This window comes from Mesocricetus auratus, unplaced genomic scaffold, assembly GCF_017639785.1.
Source record: "Mesocricetus auratus isolate SY011 unplaced genomic scaffold, BCM_Maur_2.0 Super-Scaffold_100008, whole genome shotgun sequence".
NCBI classification, from domain to species: domain Eukaryota; kingdom Metazoa; phylum Chordata; class Mammalia; order Rodentia; family Cricetidae; genus Mesocricetus; species Mesocricetus auratus.
The window spans coordinates 76,954,434-76,977,519 of NW_024429192.1; the positions used below are offsets into that span (position 1 = coordinate 76,954,434).

The following is a 23,086-nucleotide window of genomic DNA, read 5'->3' on the forward strand; positions in this document are numbered from 1 at the left end:
GTCCACATCTATCACTATGAAAGAAAACTTAAGTCTAAATGAACCTAATACCTAAAGATAAATCCAGCAATACTTAACCTCTTAAAAGAGAAAGTAAGAAGTACCCTTGAATAAATTGGTACAGGAAACTTTCATGCACAAAACAACAGTAGCACGGACACTGAGATCAACAATTGATAAATGGGACCACCTGAAAATGAGAAGCTTCTGCAAAGCAAAGGACACTGTCAACAAAACAAAACGGCAGCCCACACAATGGGAAAAGATAGTCACCAGACCCTACATCTGACAGAATGTAGAGAGGTGTGAAGTGCCGCACCCTTAAGATGGCGCTGGCTTCTGCCTTCTGCTAGCCCAACAGCAAGTGCTCTCTATGATAAACAACACCTGTATTTGGTTAAGTCTGGATATCAGGCTTGCTTCCGCGTATGTGGACCTATCTGCATGTTCCACGTGGCATACTGGGGTTGGCCGCCCAAGGGCTTTTAAGCTGTGGGTTGGGGCTCCCTGGAACTCCCCGGGAGAAGAAGATTGTTCAAGGTTCCTGAATAAACTGCTTAAAGAAGAGTCTGGGTGTTGCATCTTCCTTGCTGGTCGAGGCGGGCGCGACAACAGAAGGCTGATCTCCAAAATATACAAAGAACTCAAGGAACTAGTCTCCAAAGCACCAAATAATCCAGTTAAAAATGGGGTACAGATCTAAATCGAGAATTCTTAATAGAGGAATCTCAAATGGATAGATGCACTTAAGAAATTGCTTAACATCCTTAGCCATCAGGGAAATGCAAATCAAAACAACTCTGTTATAACATCTTATACCTGGCAGAATGGCTCAAATCAAAAATGCCACTGACAGCTTATACTGGTGAGGATGTGGAGAAAGGTGGAAGACTCCTCCCATTGCTGGTGGGAGAACAAATTTATACAGCCACTTTGGAAATCAGTACAGTAGTTTTTCAGGAAAATGGGAATCAGTCTAACTCAAGATCCAGTAATTGCACCCTTAGGTATATACCCAAAGGATGCACATTCATACCACAAGGACATCTGTTCAACTATGTTCATAGCAGCATTATTTGTAATAGCCATTATCTGGATGCAACCTAGGTGCCCCTCAAGCAAAGAATGGATAATTAAAATGTGGTACATTAACACAATGAAGTATCACTCAGCAGTAAAAAAAAAAAAAAAAAAAAAAAAAAACACATCTTGAAATTCACAGGAAAATGGATGGAACTAGAAGAAACCATCCTGAGTGAGGTAACCCAGACACAGAAAGACAAGCATGGTATGTACTCACTCATAAGTTAACATTAGACATAGAACAAAAGATAGCCCACCTATAATCCACAACCACAGAAAAGCTAGGAAACAAGGAGTATACATTGTCCCCCAAAAAGGTGAAATGGACAAGATCTCCTGAGAAACCTGGGAGCACAAGGGGGCAGGGAGAGAGGTAGCAGAAAGAGGAGGGGAGAAAGGGAGGGGAAGGACAACATGAGGGATCAGGAAGTCGAGTTGGGAGAATAACAGAGGAGAGCAAGAAAAGAAATAGCTTAATAGAGGGAGCTGTTATGAGCTTAAAGAGAAACTCGGCACTAGGGAAATTCTCAGGAATCCACAAGGATGACCCCAACTAATAATCTAAGCAATAGTGGAAAAGCTACCATAAATGTCCTTCCTCTATAATGGAAGTGATGGCTCCCTTCAATGCCATCATAGAGCCTTCATCTAGTAGCTGACAGATGCAGAAGCAGAGATTGGCAGCTAAGCACTAAGCCAAACTGGAATCCAGTTGCAGAGTAGGACTGATGAGCAAAGGGGTCAAGGCCATGCTGGGAAAACCCACAGTAACAGCTGACCTGAGCAAGAGCGAGTTCATGTATCCCAGTCTGAAAGCTAAGAAACCAGCATGTGACAGAACCAGGCCTACTGAACGTGGGTGTCAGTTGAGGGGCTTGGGCAGTCTTTGGGGGCCTCTGGAAGTGTAACCAATATTTATTCTTAGTGCATAAGTGGGTTTTGGGAGCCCATTCCCTATGGATGGATACTCTCTCAGCCTAGGTGCACAGGGAGGGCCAAGGTCCTGCCCCAAATGATGTGACAGACTTTGATTATTCCCCCACCAGAGACCTCATTCTCCCTGAGCAGGGGAGGGGTGTTGCAGGATTGTGTGGGGCATAGAATGCTGGGCGTGAGCAGGAACTGGAATTGGTATGTAAAATAATTAAAAAAGGAAATTAGCATTGCAATCAATTGTGCTAACAGAATGCTGAATTGTGATTTTGCAGTGTTACTGTGCTCCCAATCCTCTGTTGCATCACTTCAATGCTAATTTTTTAATGATACAATGTTGAATTGTAACACCATAATGCTATATTTTATCACTGTGGCCCATTGTACCATGAAAATGCCCTTTGGGGATCACATAGTTCCCTTGTTAGAAAGCAAGAGCTTGACTTAGAAGAAGTCCCTCTCCAGCCTAGATCCTCATCTCCTGTGAACTAAATTCCAGCTTGAGCAGCACCAAAGTCTCACAACTATCAGTTTCAATTTCCCAGTTTTCTGAGGTCAACACCACTATTCCTTCATGTCACGCTTTGTTCATTAACACTACCTGGCCAAACTGACTCACCCACCCCAGACCTGATAAGCCCCAGCCAGTGGGAGAAGTTAGTTTTCTGTCCTCCTCTGGTAATAGCCCTTTTCAGATTTAATTCAAAGGAAACTTGTCCCTATTTTCAAGCTACCGCTTGCCTTTCCTTTCTTCTTAGACCTGTGCCATCATAATGTTGTACTGTGTCATGATGACTCCATAGTGATATCAGTTCTACACTATGATGTCATAGTTCTGAATTGTTTCACAAACCATGAAAATGTTCAAATTTGACATTATAATGTTCCATTGTATCATAACAAAAGTTTATGCTGCCATAATAAAGTTGTATGGTGCTATCAAACTGCTAATCCATGACAACAAATTCTTAATAGTGACATTATAATGTGGTCTTGTAACTTAAGGGTATTCCTTTTTGCCATCTCAAAAACTCATTGTGATAACACGATGATGCTCCATTGTATCATCAAAAGGCACAATTGGTGCCATCACAATGCTGAATTTCAGCAACACAATGTTGCATTGCATTGTAAGGTAACAATGTACCATTTTGGCATCACATTGATCCAATATGACACCACAAAAATACATTTGTGATATCACACTGCCTCATTGTGACATCATAGTAACTCACTTTCATATGCCAATATCCCATTGTGACTTCACAATGCTCCTTTTTGCATGACAATATTCTTTGTACCATTGCAGTGTTCCTTTGAGACATCAAATCATACTTTCTGACACTACAATGCTCCATTATGGGATCACAAGCTAATTATGACATCAGAATACTCTCTTATGAGGACAAAAGCTCCAGTGTGACATTATAATGGCCCATTGTTACAACACAGTGAACTTCTTTACCATCATGATTGAATTGTAGAATTTTAATTCTCCATTGTGTCATCACAGCGTCCCAATTTGAGGTCATAGTGCTCAGTTGTGATACTGCAGCAACCCATTTCAACATCCCAATGAGCCAATGTGATGTGACAGTGATGAACTTTGTCATTATGATATACCATTTTTCAAACACAATGCAACTTCATTGTAATATCAAAATACACCATTGTAGCATCACAATTATCCATGATGACATGGTTTCAAAATCCCTAATATTGATATCACAATACTCAGTTGTAACAGTAACATCACAAAGGTTAATTGTGATAATTCAATGTTCCATTATAATGACCCATTGTGACATCAGAATAACAGGAGATGGGGAGCTATTCAGGCTGGAATGGGATTCCCTCTAAGTCATGCTCTTGTTTTCTCACAAGTTAGCAATGTGATGCCAAGGGCAGTTGCATAGCAAAATGGAGTATTATGATAAAATACAGCATTATGATGTAATAATTCATAAAAATCATTAAAAATCGATTATTGGAGTACACTAGAGGACTGTGGGCACAATATAGCATTGAAAAATTACAATTCAGGATTATGTTAGTACAACTGATTATTACAATATCAATTTTCAACAAGTTAATGTTACAATGAATCACTATAATGTAATACAGGAATATTGTTGTATCACAAGAGTTGTAATTACACAATACAACATTCGAATAGGACAATGAAACACTGTCCTATTAAATTGTCCTATTTGCCATCATAATGCTCCATTCTCAATTATGACATTACAGTGCACTGTGATATCATTAAGTAGAATTGTACTAATTCAATGATTCACCATGCCATCACAATACTTTGTTACAATTCGCCTTGTGTAATTGTAATCACAACATGTCGTTGTTATATCACAGTTCTCCATGATGACATCACAATGCTTAATTATGACATCAGAGTTCTCTTTTACAGTAGCACAATTCTCTATTGTTCCATCACAATGTTTAACTCAACCTCATGTGCAATCACTATATGAATTATGACATTCCAGTATACCATTGTGACATCTGAATTCATCATTGAGGCACCATAATATTCCATTTTCTCATCACAACTGCAAAGTGCCAATACAACTTGGCATTGTAATTTCATAATACTCCATCAAGAATCCACAATTTTACAATTTGACATCACAAACACCATTGTGAAATAACAATACATTATGACATCACCACAGAATTCTCCTCATTACAATGTACTTTTGCCATTGGGAAATCACTGTACTCCATTTGACATTATAACACACTATTGTGCCATCACAAAGCTGCAATATGCCATCAAAATAGTTCATTGCCCAACCACAACATCCTAGTATGACATCACAATGCTCCATTTTAACAAATCAATATTCAACTCTGGTTTCACAATGTTCCATTGTGATGTAATTCTCCATGAAACATCAAAAGCCTTATTATGAGTTCATAAAACTCACTTTATCTTCACAATTCCCCATTGTGACATCAAATGCTCAACTCTGATATCACAGGGCCTGCAATGTGACATGATAATGCATGTTATTATATCACAGTGCTCAATGTGGTATCACAGTGCCTCATTATGACATCACCACAGTGATCTATGTGGTACTATCACAATATTGCATTTTGACATTACAATGCAGCTTTGACAGTGTTCCATTCTAACTTCTCAATGTTCAGTGTGATATTATTATATTAAATTCAACAGCACGATGGTGCACTCTAATATAACAGTATTAAATTTTTATGTCAGAACACTTTTTGTGATCTTACAGTGTTCCATTGTTCCATCACAATGATGACATTTTACAATTCTGGATTTTGGCATCACACCCACCCATCCTACTATCACTTGATGGATTATGATGTCATAATGCTCCATTGCATCTACACTGAATGATGATATCACAATATTTCATTTTCCATAACAATGCTAAATATGACAACATATTATTGAAATATCACGATGATTCTGGTAACATCACAATGATGACATGTGACATCATAACCCTCCATTGTAATATCAGAATCCTAATTTTAAGTCAAAATGCTTCAGTGTGCTTCACAGTGCTTCCAGCTGTCATCAGACATCTTTGTGACATCACAACCCTGACATAATGCTCAAGTCTGCTGTCACAATGCTGAGTGCTCATGTCACAACAGTAAATTGTGTCACCATAGTGCTTTAATCTGCCATTACAATGTTAAATTTTGATCTTACAATTCTCCTTTTGGCATCATATTGTCTCATTTTTGTAACATCATGCTCCATTGTTACATTAAATTGCTGAAATAAGATGCAGTGCTTCACTGTAATGCCACAATGCTCTACTATTTCAGCTGTGTTGAATTTTGCCTTCACAATGCTCATATTAGCAACAGAACTAAGGAATAAATCTCATTCTCTTTTAATTAGGAATAGGCCATCAGGAATGAATCTCAGAAAGTTCTTAAAGAGGATGAGGGATAGACTTGAAGGAGACTTAATATGTTTGGTTAAACTTTAGAATTTAAGTTTGCACTGGATAGTAGAATAAAAACCTAGTATGATTTGCAGAAATAATCATTGTTTATTTTCTTGCTTTTGGAGCTTTCTGTGGCAATGAGTATTACCAGGTGTTGTGCTTACTGGTAGGGTAGAACTACAGATTGGATTGTATAATAAGGTTTCCTTGCTATCTAAAAGGGATGCCACAGTTTTCCCTGTCACCCATCCCCTACCACCAAAGTGACACATCTATTAAACTTTGTTTGGATGTGCAAGAACATAAGGGATGCAATAAAATGCTAATAAGAGCAGCATCAAATAGATATTGCTCTCCTTTCTTTGTCTCTTAGTCAAAAGAACCCTTACCAATCTCTAGGACAATTATCCCCTCGCTGCCTCAGAAAACTCCAGTTCCTCTATTGTCTAACCCCAAATACAGTGCTCAAAAGCATGACTAGCTAACATCAAACCAATTTTATGCATCAAGTTCCAGTGCATTTCCTGTAAATGGAACAAGAAAACTCTAGTCGTTCAAAGCAAGTCCACATTTGGAGTTACTTATGCTACTTTGGAACTTCCAGTCCAGTAAGTGGGAAGACAGAGGTAGGCTGAAGTTTCATAAAGAAGACATCCTGTTCAGATAACTAGATGCCAAGGTGGAAGGAGAAAGTTGATGCGATGGGTATGGAATGTCGTAATTCAAACAGCGATTGCACATGCTTACATTATGAAGGAGTTGAAAACTAAATAGTATAGTTATAGTTTTCTCTATTTTCCAGAATCAGGAAAAAATCACTATAAATGTAGTAAGTGTAATAGGATTAAAAGACATTAAAAGATATTTTGATAATGCAAATTAGAATAGAAAGTAAATTAGGTACAAGACTTCGGACAGAAGTCTATGAAACTGATGCTTCTCTTGCCCACTGGGGACATTTCTCTTAATAATTCATCTCCTGGGCACTTCAAACCCTGTGGGACATTGTTCTGTGAGCAACAAAAAAAATGTGTCTTGAAGAACCTGGTCCCAGGTGACCTGAATAAAAGTTAGGGGAATCACTATTGTTCTTTCTCCCTCAAGATTATTTATCTTCTAACAAGTACTAGAGTTTACACCCAAGTCCACATTCCATTAAATTTCAAATGTTATTAATGCACAACTTGCTGTTGCTAGAAAAATGCCACTCAGCTTTAAACAGGAAGGGACTGTTTTCCTTTGAGTATATAACAGTGACACCCCCATCACATGAACTCGTATGAGTTTTAATATATAGCATCGCATTTTATTTTATTTCGAAAAAAGTTACACATAGGAATGAGAAATGACAGAAAGAAATTCTTTACTCATCTCCTCCAGTGACAACCTCAAGATAAATTGTGATACAATGTCATATATATGATAGCAACTGTGGGAAGAAGGAACTGAAGTCAAAAAAGAAAAAACCCTTACCCATGCTTTTTGTGGCAGTATTTACAGCAACTAAAGAAAAAGAATTCATCTAAGTGATTATTTATTAGGTTAATGCATAAGGAAAACACAGAATATAACACTAAATGCTTACCATTTTCATGTCAATATTATTACTTAAAAATTTGTCTACTGTAAGCACATGAATGTACACATGCATGCACACACACACACAACACACACACAAATCTGCCTGTGAAAGGATATAGATTAGACAGCCCTTATGACATTCATCAGACATTATGGTACGAACCATAGACATTGAGACAAAATAGATATGGGATCCTAGATATATGAACAAAATCCAACTATAAACCATAACACATGCCAATATATTACTATTTACATCATTAGGAAAGATGGTTATTAATGAGGCACTATGGAATGATAAACAGCCCACTGAACCACTCTAGTATGTGATTTCTCTCCACTATAAAGTTATACATAGGACCACAATTACAAAATAAAGTGTTTCCTCATAGCAGTATAATTTATTATTATATTTACTGTACCTTAAATTTACTGAGTCTAGGGACATCAAAATAGGCAAAGGCAGTTTCTGGGAAAGCCTGAAGACTTGAATTTAATCCCTGGAATCCATATACAAGTGAGAAATGTGAACTGACTCCACAAAAATGCTCTCTGACCTCCACATGTTAGTCACAGCATGTGGGCCAGCATGTATGTATCATGCAGTCACCCACACATGAAAAATAAGCAAAAATTTAGAAATTCTGAGAGTCTGATATGTGTCCCTCGCAAGGAAATTATTTCTAAACATTGTTCTGTGTGTTCGGTGGGGATTTCTGAGTATTTATTGATGGAAAGATTGAAGAAAAGTGTTGGGAAAGTTGCAAGATGACAAAAGAGAAAAAAATGAATGTCATAGTGAAGGCAGACAGTTGTAAAGTGGATTCCTTGACTGAGTCCTATAGAGAAGCTGAAATTGGAGAATGAGAAACTCCAGTGATTAAACAGAGGGAACACATTCTATTCTGAAGATCCTATCAGAGAGCTCTGAGCTGTGTGATCATGGATATGTAACTGTGTTCAGGACCTCAGTGAAAATATTTTTCTATTTCTTCCACCCCAATATGGTTCTCAGTGCCCTCTTTATATCTTTATTCCTAAGACTGTATATGAAGGGGTTCATCATAGGAGTGACCACACTATACATCACTGATGCTCTTGCAGTTGACTGTGAGTTTCTAGTCGAAGCAGAACTGAGGTAAACACCCAGGCCTGTGCAATAGAACAAAGAGACAACTGATAGATGAGATGCACAGGTGGAAAATGCTTTGCACTTTCCTTGCAGTGATGATATGGCACATATGGAGGAAACTATCTTGGAGTAAGAGTAAAGGATGCCCATTAGGGGACAGCAAGCCCACAGCACAGCCGCAAAGTAGATAACCACATCATTGAGAAGGGTGTCAGAGCAAGCAAGGTGTACCACTTGATTAAGTTCACAGAAAAAGTGTGGGATTTCTGGGTCTGTGCAAAAGGACAGTCTCAATGTCATTAAACTTTCTGTTGTGGAATGAAGGATATTCATGATCCAGGATGCTAGGACCATCAGCACACAGAGTCGAGGGCTCATGATGACAGTATATTGCAGAGGGTGACATATGGCCACATACCTGTCATAGGCCATCACAGTCAGCAGAAAGATTTCCAACCCTGAAAAGAGTATAAAGAAATGCATTTGGGCAATGCAGTTCCTATACATGATAACATTACTTTGTGTGTGTATATTCACCAACATCTTTGGGACAGTTGTTGAAGTGAAGCAGACATCCACCAAGGATAGGTTGAACAGGAAGAAATACATGGGTGTATGCAGGTGTGGACCTAAAATCGTTGCCATGATGATGAGCAGGTTCCCAAGCATGGTGACCAAGTACATGGCCAGGAACAGCACAAATAAGAAAGGCTGCAGTCTTGGGTTCTTTGCAATTCCCAGAAGGAGAAAATGTGAAATTTGTGAGTCGTTCTCTGGCCCCATTTAGTTGATATAACTAATGAAAAGAGAGAGGGTGTGAAAATATGTGGTACAGTTGTGAAACCTTAGAGAAAACCTGCCTTGTAAATCCCATATCCATGACTTGAATTCCCAGACTTTATATATGAATGGGATCTGCAATAGTATATAACCTTTTCACATCTGATTTAAAAACCTCATACCGCACTATGCCTTTTTCTGGCTGGGTTTTTAATGGTCATAAATTTTAAATGCTAACTATCTCCTGCACTTGGGAAACATAAGTTAGCTACGATTATGTGACAACCAGGTCTCAGGAAAAAAATTTTCTGTGGCAGAACACAAATGTCTCTAAAACCACATGATGATGCAATAACACAAACAAATAAATACTTAAACTGATAGGGTAACAAAGATGTAAGTTGGTGACATTTACAATGAAAGAAAACAAAGCTACAGAAGAGATCATATATATATATATATATATATATATATATATATATATATATATATATATAAAGTGTTTGGGGGGCAGAAGAAAATGACAAGTGAAAAGATACCCTTAGAAAGAAAACAAGGAATCTATGTTACCTGAAGGTGTATATGTCTTTCAGAAGGAACAGCCGGTGAAATGCTCTTAGGAAGGTGTTTGTTTTAATACATGTCTAACCTGAAGGCAAAGTGATTAGGATAATGAACTAAATAGCTTTATTACTGTTGAAATATCAAGACACCATGACATTTCTCTGTTCATGTGTCACTGCATTTTAATTTTAACTTGGTTGCATAAATCCCCATGTATCTGTTACCTTCCTATTGCCGTGACAAAATACTTAATGATACCAATGTAAGGCTAATTGCTCAGGGTTTGAGGGCTCATCATGGCTGAAAAGGGAGACAGGCAAAAGCACAAATGACAGACCACAGAATATCCACAGTCATGAAACATAGTGAAGAATACTGGTGTTTGATTCATTTCCTTCATTTTTATGCAGGCTTCCCATGGGGTCACCCACATTTAGGGAAATTCTGTCTACCTCAGTTAACCCAGTCTAGAAATCTTCCTCATTTACATGCTGAGAGGTTTGTAGTCTATACCCTGTCAATAAGATTATTCACCACATTCATGTAAATTGAAAAGTATCTCTTTGCTATAATCATATATTAGTTTAATGGTCCTTCCTCTGTAGCATGCTGTGGTTCACAGGGACCACATTAAAAGCATGTTCTCCTAACTTATGACACATGATTAGAAACAAAATGTGATGGGGAAGCAACTGGAATCAAAATATGTTTCTGGATGGGAAATAGATAGCCTTGGGAAGTCCAATACAGTGAGGTGACCCAAACTCCCTTATGTGTGACTCCTGGTCTACAACATTTACATGTATATATGTAAACACCTGCAAGTGTAGGAATAGCATGACCTTTAGAAATGTTGATATTAGGTGATATATAAAGGGAGACAAATGACACACTAGTTTTCAAAGAGGATAGAAAATTTGTACTTCAAATGAAAAACTACATGAAATTTGTAATGTGTGAGAGAGAGAAAGAGAGGAAGAACATGAGAGGCAAAGGCAGAAATAAGACAAGCTAGCTATTCTTATGTGGGGGGAGGGGAAAGAGTAGTGTTCTGAATGGTCATGTGTTTCTGGAGACTTTATAATGAAAAACAGCTCTATTTCACCAGCACTCCAACTATAAGAATATCTCCTATAAGATCAAAAAAATAAAATATCAAAAAATAAAACATTTACATTGTAGAAGTAAAAATATCATTTGGAGTGATACAACAATAGCTGAACTTCCATTTGGAAAAAATAAAGGCAAGAATAAAAGAAACAAAAAGTAGTAAGACAAAAAATACCCAGACAAAATAAAACTAAACACCGCCCCTCCAAAACAAACATAAGGCTAGGAAAATCATGATGAAAATAGATTATATGAAATAATTTGAATAAAAAAGAATAAGACAAAATATTGGAAAAGAAATATAAAAATAAGTGCAGAATTTTGGAGAACTTTATATTGAATATTAGAACTGTGCTTTTTCTACAGTTTCTGTATTAATTTGACTAATTGAAACTTATAATATGCTGCACTTTTATTGGAGCATATTAATTATATACTCTTATGGGTTACAATATGAAGATGTAATACATGCATGCATGAGTATAGTAATCAAAACAAGCAAATGTGCATACTACTCATATCAACTAACCAAGAGTATCCAGTGTTCTTGAAGGTATTGTAAAATATACTATACATGATTTTTGTTGTTTGAGAGTTTCATTTATGTATATAATTTTTTATCAAATTTACCTTCATTCTCTTTTCTCTGACTCTTTCTCTATCCCTACCCTCACCTCTCCAAACTTAATGTGCTCTTTTTTGAAGCCCACCAACTCCACTTAGTGCTGCAAGTATGTGCATGTGTGGGACCATCTACTGCATCCTGGGTAACCTCTCATGGGTGGGATCTCCAAAGAAGACTGACTCTCCATCCTCCAGCAGTCATCAATAGCCTCTAGCTCCTCAGCTAGGGGTGGGATTTTTTTGTGCGGGGGGGGGGGCGGGAGTTTTGCCTGACTTTGATCTTGTGCAGATCTTTCACATGCAATATAATCTATTATTTTTAACCTTTGTCTCTCTATTGAACAACAGAACACCAAAATGTATGTTCCTATAATGCAATTGATGGACCTTTCCCCAGTTTTGTCCCACAAGTCTGTTTTTGTTAAACTCTTTTCTATTCTCTTATGAATTTATGATAAACCTTTATAAAGTCCATGGGGATCCCAATTAGTATTTCTTGCTCGCTCTGTGAGGAACAAAACTACACAAACAGGCACAGAGCTAGCTATCAGTAATAATTTCATTTTATACAGAAGAACACACAAGGCAGATCTCCATTTTTATTTCCCAATGTGAGTTCAGCTTGATTTGTTTGGCCAAGTCTGAAGCTTACCATGTGGTCCTGCCTCTTGCTCCATCCATCATGCAAAGATGCCCCCAGAACACATCCTATGAAACTCTGTGTGGCTAATCCCTAGGGCATTGTGGGTACCTCCATTTATTCCATTGTGCTTTGACTCAACCTCCTAAAGTGAGATCCACATAAGCAGGTACTCCACTTTGAAGTTTCAATGTGCTGTGTGAATATTTCCGTATTACATATAATAAATGGAAAGAAAAGTACATGGGGCTTAGCATAAATTTCAAAGGGAAAAAATGCAAAATCCAGTGATTTCCAAACAACAACAGAAAAAAAAACCAGACTTAACCAAAGTGAATGTGGCATCAGTAATTAGGTTAAAGACCACGTATAATGTAAACAATAAAATGCTACCAGTAGAGATTGCCAATTTATTTGGCAATAACCTACTCACATGGCCCACAGCGGAAGCTCAATACATAATGACCTGAGGGTATATATACATTTAACATATGACAATGTTATATCTTAATGGAGTTAGAGAAACTTCATTGCTTAATTAAAAAATGGCATCAGTGGCAATCTAACGGAAGAAAAAAACTGGTCCTCTAGTTCACATATTTTATATAACCTCAGGAAACAGTGGCATCATTATGAAATTAAACAATAAATTAGAGGGGAGCATAAGGAAATGTTTGTGGTAGATAAATTCATCTTGACTAATATGAGGAAATTCATAAACAAAAGGATAGATATGTTTCAGCAAAATAAGAGGAGTACTCCAAAGGTATATAAACTATAACTGGATATTACATTAAAGCTATGGCAACTAGAAAACGTCTAATGTGATGAAAAGCAATTTGAAGCAGTTGTCTAAATCAAAATCCAGATATACCCTTCACTTTGTTTTCCAATTCTCTGCATGCAGTACCCAGTTTCTGTTTTCCACCTAATTAACCACAGCATCTTTAAAATACTCATATACAGCCACCTGAAGTTTCTCAACTCCATCACCATCAGTTCATCTTCAATGTAAACCCTGTTCTGCTGAGTTCAGTGTCCATTTTCCCTTCTGATATGGTGAATATATAACTGAGTTAATCAAACAAGCCAACAAACAACCACAATCATCTAGCATCTCTGAGATACTCTGGGTTGGTTCTAAAGTGACTGCAGTTAAATGGGATTTTTTTTGTTCCCTGTCTTGTGAATTTTTTCCTGCCACATCAGCCATGTTTCCACACTAACCTGGGTGTTTTAAAGATGGGAGATCTCTATGTGGAATTCTCAACTCCAGATGGTTGACAGTAAGACAAATATTATATAATAAGATGAAATGGGAAGACAAGATCAAGCTTCATTTCCTGAGTAAAGGATGATGCCAATGCAAAGAGCCATGTTCTGAGCAGACAGAGGTTGAACATGATGAGCAAAATTAAGAGGGATATATTTACATCTTTGAACGTGTCTGCTCATTAGGCACATGAGAACATTTCCCAATGGGATGTTTCTATGCACAGAGAATTTTTTTCTGTTTGGTCGTCTTTTACTATCTGCCTCCAAGTTATGTTTTCTCCTGACACCATATCAACACTCCCAATGAAATTTTGCTCATTGATAACCACTTTTATCTGGATCACATGGCCTTCACTCATGTTGAGGACATAGCCCCCAAGATCACCATAATTTCAGCTTCTTCCCTTTTATTCAAAGGTCTGATTTGTGAGATGTTAATACAAAACCATGACTAATATGATCTTTGGCTTCACGTACCTTTTAAGAAAACACTTAACTTTGGAAATATTCAATTGAAGGCATACCTTCACATTATCCTGAGGGATAGGAACTTCACTTTCTACGTTTTATAGACTCTGTTCATTGTGGTCTTTATTGTTATGGACTTTATTTTGATTAATTATCTGTATTTCTCATATCCATCCACTTTCTCAAAGTTTTTACATAGTATCCTTGTGAACATTTAGTTTTTCTACCAATTTTGAAATTCATAGTAAACTTTACCATCACTCTATTAAATTGCTGCAGATAGTTTTGTCTAACTATATTGTCAGTCTATGACCACACCACCCTGAACATGCCCCATCTCGTCTACCTATATTTTTACATTGCATCACAACTCACTATGTGTACCCAGTTTATCCTGAAACTTCCAGTCCCCACCCATTATTTTACTCTTTACTCATATTAAATCAACAATGTTAGTTTCCACATTTAACTAACTGCTTGTAGCTATGTTTCTATGCTTGACTTCTTTCACTTAATGTCATCTAATCTCATCCACCCTACTAGATGAAGGCTCTATGATGGTATTTAAGAAAGTAATCAATCTCATCATAGGGGAAGTGCATAGTGTGCAGGGTGTTTTGTTTTGTTTTGTTTTGTTTTGTTTTGTTTTGTTTTGTTTTGTTTCGCCTGGCCGGGCATTGGTGGTGCATGCCTTTAATCCCAGCACTCAGGAGGCAGAGGCAGGCAGATCTCTGTGAGTTCGAAGCCAACCTGGTCTACAGAGCTAGTTCCAGGACAGCCTCCAAAACAATACAGAGAAACCCTGTCTCGAAAGACCAAAAAAAAAAAGAAAAGAAAAAAAAGATCATGCTCTGGAGAGATAACTCAATAGTTAGCTCAATAGTTAGGAGTATTGCCTCTCTTCCAGAGGATGTGGGTTCAATTCCCAGCACCCATGTGTTGCATCACAACTGTCTGTAACTCCAGTACCAGGAAATCCAATGCCCTCTTTTGGTACATGGGGGTGCCAGGCACATACATTGAATAGATATGCATGCAGACAAAGCACCCATGCACATAAAATAGATAAATACATATATTTTAGAACTATGTGCTGGAAGTAGTAGTGTTCACCTTTAATCCCAGCACTTGGGAGCCACAGGCAGTTGGATCTCTGAGTTTGAGGCCAGCCTGGTCTACAATGTAAGTTCCATGACAGCTAGGGACTTTTTCTTTTGATCCAGTATACTTGGTATTCTGTAAGCTTTTGTGCCTTTATAGGCATGTCCTTCTTTATGCTGGAAAACTTATCTTCTATGATTTTATTGAATAAGTTTTCTGTGCCTTTCAGCTGGACTTCTTAGCCCTCCTCTATCCCTATTATTCTTAGGTTTGGTCTTTTCATGGTGTCCCAGATTTCCTGACTGTTTTGTGTTAGGAATTTATTGGATTTAACATTTTCTTTTACTGATGAATCTATTTCCTCTATTGTAACTTCAATGTCTGAGATTCTGTCTTCCATCTCTTGTAATTAGTTGGTGATGCTTACATCTGTAGTTCCTGTTCACTTAATAAGATTTTCCATTAGCAGAATTCCCTCAATTTGTGTTTTCTTTATTGTTTTATTTAGATTTTCAAGTCTTGCACCATTCCCTTCACCTGTTTGATTGTTTTTTCTTGGTTTTATTCACTTTCTTTAAGAGATTTACTGATTTCTTCCAATTTTTGTTTGTCTTTTCCTCTACTTCTTTAAAGGAATTTTTATTTACTCCTTAAGAGCCTCTATCATCTTTACAAAGTAAACTTAAGTTTGTTTTCTTGTATTTCAGCCAAATTGTAATTTTCAGGTCTTACTGTTGTAGGATCACTTGGTTCTGGTAGTACCATATGGCTATTTTGCATATCAGTTGTTGAATGTATTCTGACACCAGCATTTACCCATCTTTTCTTCCAACTGGTCTGTGCTCTGCCTGTATCTGTTCTTCCAACACCTGTGCTTATATAGTCTGCTGTTTTTCCAACTGGTGTAGTTTGCTTTGGTTGTGGGTGATGGTTGGACATGGGAAGGATGTACAGGTATGTAGGGTTAAACTGCAGAGTGGTTCTTGGAGGGACCGAGTCCTTTCCATGACTATGATGGGAGCACAGCCAAGAGGCTGGTCTCTCGCCTGCTTGCAGGCTAGGATGTGACTGCAGTGGATTTCCACTAGAGGTGGGGACAGTGTACAGCTGTCTTGCTAACCCTGGGATGGGAAGGCAAGGAGCACAGGATGCACCCAGGGGTTCAGTTAGGGTCTGGACTTTGGGGCAGTTCAGCCAAGTGGCCAGTCACTTATCTGATTGTCCAGCTGGTATGGTTTGTTCCTGTGCCTATATAGTCTGCTGTAGTTGCAGGGTAGGGTTGGCTGCCCATTGGGAGTATGTTCAGATGCATGGGGTTGGATGACAGAGTGTGTCTTTTGGGGACAGAGTCCAGTGGGGATATGGGTGGGGGGTGCAGCATTGAGGCAGATATCTCAACTATTTGCAGGCTGGTGGGGACTATACCAGAGCAGTGGGGTCAGAATCCATCTGACCTGCTGGTGCTGGGATGGAGAGCAGCTAGTTTGATTCTTTAACAGGTGAATATCATGCTTTTCCAGAACCATTTGTTGAGTAGACTTCTGTTATTTTCCTCTTTCAGAAAATAATTTGTTCTTAATGGATTTCATGTGATGTATCTTGATCATATTCACCATCTCACTAAACTTCTAGAGCCACATTCCCTGCTCTGCCCAAGCAACTTTATGTTTTCTCTATCTTTTTTTAAAATCTACCAAATCTAATTTGTGCTACGTATATGCTTTTGGGTGTGTGACCATCCACTGAAGCATGGTTGGCCCATTTGGGTCACACTATTAGAGAAATATGACTGTCCTTATCCCAATATCTCCTCAGTTAGGGCTGGGGTATCATGCCAACCTTCTTATTCAATGCCAGGATTTTATTTAACTTGAGTTTGGGCAAGAAAAAAATTCTCCCTGAACCTGCAGACTAGAGCATCGCTCAAGCTTCATTAGAGAAGCTTGCAGCAGAAAGCAATGAACACGGTGATCTTGAACTGGTCAAGGAACAGAAATTAAGAGGCTGAAGAATATTTATCTCTAAATAGAACATCTATAATATATGGCTCCCTCCAAAGGCCCAGAGATCTTGATGGAAGAGGGGGCATGAAGACCAAAAAAATCCAGAGGCTGTTTATGAGTACAAGGGAATAATACTTGCTACACAACATAGGAAGCTACAGATATGAACCAACAGTAGTTGTGACACTAGACTCTCTTTTTTCCCTTAGCACTTTTCAAATACCCCTGTCACATATATGTGGCTTCATTTCTGAGTTCTCTGCTCTATTTATATTAGTTACATTTTTATTGTTGTGATAAACATCATGACCAAAGCAACCTGGAGAGAGAAGTTTTGATTTGCCATATAGTTCCAGGTCATTTAAGATTCTATGAAGGCAGCAAGTGGCAGGCATTGTGTCAGGAACAGAAGCACCGTGCTTACATCCTGGACCAGGAATGCACACATCCTAAAGCAGGAAGCAGAGAGAGCAAATTGGGAATAGCACAAGGCTTTTAAACCCAGGAGCTTAAACCCAATAATATGTTTCCTCCAGCAAGACCATACTTCTTAAGTCTCTCCAAATTGTATCACCAACTTGGAACGAAATATTCAAAAGTCAAAGCCTATGAGAATATTCTCATTTAAACCACAACAGTGATTCATTGTTCTATATGTATACTTAATACCAATACAATGCTATCTTTATATTATGGCTTTATAGTATAATTTAAGGTCACATATTGTAGTACCTTGAGCAATGTTCTCTGCTTAGAATATCTTTGTCTATGTGACTCTTTGTGTTTTCAAGTGCAGTTTGAAATTTTTCTATTTATGTGAGGGATGGTATTGTAATGTTGATGGGAATTGCATTCGAATTTTGGCAATATTCACAATATTAATTCTGCCAATCCTAGATCATGAAAGGCCTTACTTTCATCTCTTTTTTCTTTTTTTCATGTCCTAAAGTTTTTGTTCTAGAATCTGTCTTTTCTTTGGTTATGATTATTCCTAAGTGCATCAATTTTTGTACCTACCATGAATGCGATAATTTCCCCAATTTGTTGCTCTACCAAGCTCTTTATTAGTATACACAGAAGCTACCAAATATGACTCTAATTTTTTACCCTTTCTTTTAACTGGACATATTTATTAGATATAAAATAAGTTTTCTGATAGTGTCTGGGATTCTAGTAATCTATGAACTATGTCATCTGCGAGGAGGAATAGTGTAACCTCTTCATTTCCCCCTTTTGCCCCTATTATATCTTGTCTCATTGAGATAGCTAAGACTTTAGACACTTAATTGGATAAGATGATGACACAGGATAGTGAACTGAAATGTAAATGGAATTTTAAATGTAAGAATAAAACATAATTTCCAGCCATAACATATGAATATTATGTTACAAGAAAGTGCAATTAGTTCATCATACATGATGAGATGAAGAAAACATTGAAAAACTAAAATTTCTGATTTTATTTCACCATGAATTTTATATAGAGCTATATGTGCCAAATATGGTTTTCCTTAATGGTAATAATTTTTTACTATTTTAAAGAAGAGAAAGTTTACTTGATATATATGTCATTTGAATTTAAGTTATACCTAAACATGTGATATCAGATGATTGAAAATTTTGAAGTGGGTGCTGACAAAATACAGAAAAATGACTAAATGGGAACAATTGCATATTTAAGTGATAATGAAGTATAATAAATAGGATTGCAAATGAGGGGTGAAGTTAATCTCAGTTAAAGACAGCTTCCAAGAATACAATAGAAGAAGCATATTCTACTTCTATAATCAGATCAATGCATCTCAGATCTGACATGAGGATCTCAATCCAGCAGCCATGGGGATTTCTTGAGGCCCAACAAGAATTTTGATTCTATCTCAAAACTTCTTTTCAAAGCACTTTTAATGTCTTTATTCCTCAGACAATAGATGAACGGGTTCAGCATAGGAGTGACCACACTGTATAAAACTGAAGTTCTTGCAGTTGACTGTGAGTTTTCTGTTACAACAGAACTCAGATATAGACCTATTCCTGTACAATAAAATAAAGAGACAACCGAGAGGTGAGATGCACATGTGGAAAATGCTTTGTACTTCCCTTGAGCTGATGAGATGGCATGTATGCAGGAAAGTATTTTGTAGTAAGAGTAGAGGATTGCAATAAGGGATCCAGCAGCCATCAACACAGGTAAAAGATACATGGCTAGGACAACAGCAAAGTTGTTTGAACAGGTGAGTTGTAACACCTGATTCAGCTCACAGAAAAAGTGATAAATTTTCAACTCTGTGCAGAAAGATAACTGTAGAACCATGAAGCCTTGTGATGAGACATGCAGGGCATTTACTATCCAGGACACCAGAACCATTAACACACAAAGTCTGGGATGCATGATGACTGTGTAATGCAAGGGGTGACAAATGGCCACATATCGGTCATAAGCCATTATAGTAAGCAGAAAGATGTCAAGTCCTGAGAGAAACATGAAGGAAAGCATTTGGGTGATGCAGTCTTTATACACTATGAATTTATAATGTGACTGGAGATTCACTAGCATCTTTGGTACAGTGGTGGATGTGAAGCAGATGTCCACGAATGACAAGTTGGAGAGGAAGAAGTACATGGGTGTGTGCAGGTGAGAGTCTGAGATAGTAATCAGGATGATGAGCAGGTTCCCAAGCACAGTGACCAGGTACATGGCCAGGAAGAGTGCAAAGAGGATAGGCTGCAACCTTGGGTCCTCTGAAATTCCCAGGAGAAGAAATTGTGAAATTTGTGTATCATTCTTTGTTCCCATGTAGTTTATGTTACTAAAAACTAAAAACAAAACAGAACAAAAAAAAACAAGAGAGAAACATAATGATGAAATTAGGTGACCATATAGAAACACTATTGTATTCTTCAGTCAAACCCTGATTTCTAGGGCTTTTCATATGTGTTTAATTTTGGATAGTCCTCCTAGTGGCAGCAGCCATGTGACTTCTTTGGGAGAAAGGCCAGAGAATAACAAGAAAAAGCTCTCTTTGTGGCAAGGCCCTGGAGATGGTAACCTTTTGACAAATCTTTCCAACGGTTCTCTGCATAATTCTGGACATTACTCTAGGAGCACATTGCTAAATTCTCTCCTTGATTTTGCTTTATAAGCCATGTTGTTGGCTACCTTTAGTTTCACTTTCTCAGTTATGGATAAAATAGTAATTATAAAAGGAAAATTTCATCATTGTTATCCTCCAGGTGGAGGGAATGTTGTTAAAATATACAGTGGACCTGATTCAGCCCCTAAAGCCTTTGATGTTTCAAGTGTTACCATGAATTCAGGCATTTTAAAGAATAGGATGTTGCCTTTCCAATACACCCTGTAACTAGCCTAAAAGAGTCACAGTAGCTCATAATGTTTAATATTACATATTTGCATAACTCTTCTGGGTAGGTTGTTTTAATCACAAGAGTCTTAGAGAAATGATAACAAATGGGAACAGTCTAGAGACAGAGAATGAACTAGAAGCATAGAAACATAAGATTTCTCATTTCTAATAACTGTGATAATACTATAAAAAGTTAACAGAGATGGACATAAGGACAAGGGATAAACATTTAAGGGATAAACAATTAAGAGTAAGTTTCCAAGTAATGTTTCCTATAAGATAAATGGAAAAACTCGGTATATCCCCAGAGGATATGGAGTAGTACACTATAATGGATTGATTCAGCTTTGTATGGTGAGTTGATTGTGAGAACCCAGATCTTACCAGATGGAAATATTAACCACAAGAGACAAGACTCTCTACCACTTTGCATGTGATGTAGCTGCCAATGCTGCAAACTGGGCACACTGTTCTACCTGTAGGTGTGCCAAGTTAGAAAACTTTCTTTGTGGCTTGCAACACTGCTTATGCTTCTAACATTAGAGCTAAAGATCAAATAGGTAATGGCTACCAGTGGGAAAGTTGGGGGACAGAGGGTAAAAGAAGTAAAGGAACAAACTGGTAATTATTTTAACCATTTTTAGAAGCATAAGGAAACAAACCTGATGGTAAAATTGTTCAAGCAAACCAATGGAATTGTATAAATAAAAACAGCCCTAGGCTATCCAGGGACACTTGTTTGAACAGCAGTGTGGTCAAGTTTCTTCCTTACACAGACTTCACACATCTGTCCCAGGACATGGTACCAATCTGGAGCAAGGCTCCCAGCATTCTAGCCTTATCTGATGTATAATTTTTCGCTCATTCTCAGCTTTACTCAAAAGTTATGCATTGAAATACTAAAATCTTAACCCTTGTGATTGGATTTTTTTAACTTATAGCAAACCTTGCCATTTCTGGTAAAAGAGAAATTTTAATTTTAAAAATGCCTCTATAAGATTCACTTGTGAGCAAACTTGTGACACATTCTCTTGATTGGTGATTGATATGCGTGTGCTAACCCAATGCCCAGGTAGTTCTCCTATGAGAAAGCAGTCTCTGCCTTAGCATCTGGAGAATCCAAAACCTTTTCAGTCTCTCTAAAGATGATATCTACCATTAGGTTTACAGAAAGTCCTTAAACAAGGATTACAAGAAAACCAGAAGCAAGGCAATCAAGATCCAGTGTTTTGTTATTCCACATGCCCTGCAACACAAATGCTGAGCTATTTAACTGAAGAACCCAAACAATAAAAACAAGGAAGAGACTCCAGATATATTAAGTGTTTGGCCAGAAAAATGAAAGAAGGCAAAGAATACAAAGCAATGAGTAGGGAGGGGGTGAATATATTGGAGGAGAAAGAATAGGATCAGAGTATATTGCATTCAAAATTTAAAAATTGAGTCTTTAAAGGTAACAAATGATGAGAACTTGTGGGGAGGGGGAAATGATAAGAAACAAATCACCCTTTATGCTGCTGAGACATGAAGATACCAGTAGTGACTCTGATCGCTAGTTTCACTTGCATCTTAATGTGGCCGAAAAGATGTTTTGTCAACTGAAATTGCCTGTTTGTTATCTACATGTGTCACTTTTTTGTGTGTTCTGGCCTCTATAACATGCACCTCATTTTGCAATCTGTTGAACAAACAGTCTTATCTAATCTGTTCAGGCCCCCACAGCCAGAGAGACCACACATGCACAGGTACACATAATGCACATACTTCCTTAAAACAAGTCACAAAACAATGTCTCATGATCTCATGTGATTCTTGGTATCTTATTAATATCATGTGCTTCCTGCCCCATCACACTATGAACATTTTTCTTGTGTTATTCTAAAATTTTCAGTTTTGAAGTCTTCACAAAATCCAACAAGCATATTACATTTCTGTCTTTTGTTTCCTCCATTATGTAAAAACCTTCCAACAACATGTTCTCTGAAATCTTGCATTCACCAGAAAATGCCTCCTTCACACTTAATTCAAATCTCTGTGTGGCTAATCCCTGTTGCTATCACATTACTGTGTTCTGAGACTGAACATTGAGATGCAACTCTGAGTAGACATCACTTGCTTTGCCCACTTTTGCACTTTCACAGTGGTAGTGACTATGTATGAATTATATAGAACAACAACAGTGAAAAAAAGAAAATTGTAATTTGTGGTATACAAAGAATGCCAGGGGTTATAGACAAAATGAAAGATTTCCAAACAATTATACTTTATTGATTTGGAGTCATCATCAAGAATTAAATAACAATGAATTACCAATAACAGAGTGTTATCTATCTATCATCTATCTGTCTATCTAATCTATCTACTTATCTATCTGTTCATCCATCTACCTTCCTCTTACTTAGCAATGGTCTACACTAAAAGACTCAATGAAAAATGACTTTCTAATATTTTGACTCACTGAAGCTGCTTGGTTA

At 37.5% G+C, this 23,086-nt stretch overlaps 2 protein-coding genes across 2 annotated transcripts; both read right to left on the reverse strand.

Moving 5' to 3' along the window:
* Window positions 1-8,538: 8,538 nt before the first annotated feature.
* LOC101823134 (olfactory receptor 7A17-like) lies at window positions 8,539-9,468 on the reverse strand. Its single transcript, XM_005080045.1, has one exon. The coding sequence runs from the start codon at window positions 9,466-9,468 to the stop codon at window positions 8,539-8,541; it is 930 nt and encodes a 309-aa protein (XP_005080102.1).
* Window positions 9,469-15,232: 5,764 nt separating this feature from the next.
* LOC101822870 (olfactory receptor 7A17-like) lies at window positions 15,233-20,044 on the reverse strand. The gene is made up of 2 exons (XM_005080044.2): window positions 19,135-20,044; window positions 15,233-15,273 (listed from the first exon to the last, which is right to left on the reverse strand). The coding sequence occupies exons 1-2, from the start codon at window positions 20,042-20,044 to the stop codon at window positions 15,233-15,235; spliced, it is 951 nt and encodes a 316-aa protein (XP_005080101.2).
* Between the last annotated feature and the right edge of the window lie 3,042 nt (window positions 20,045-23,086).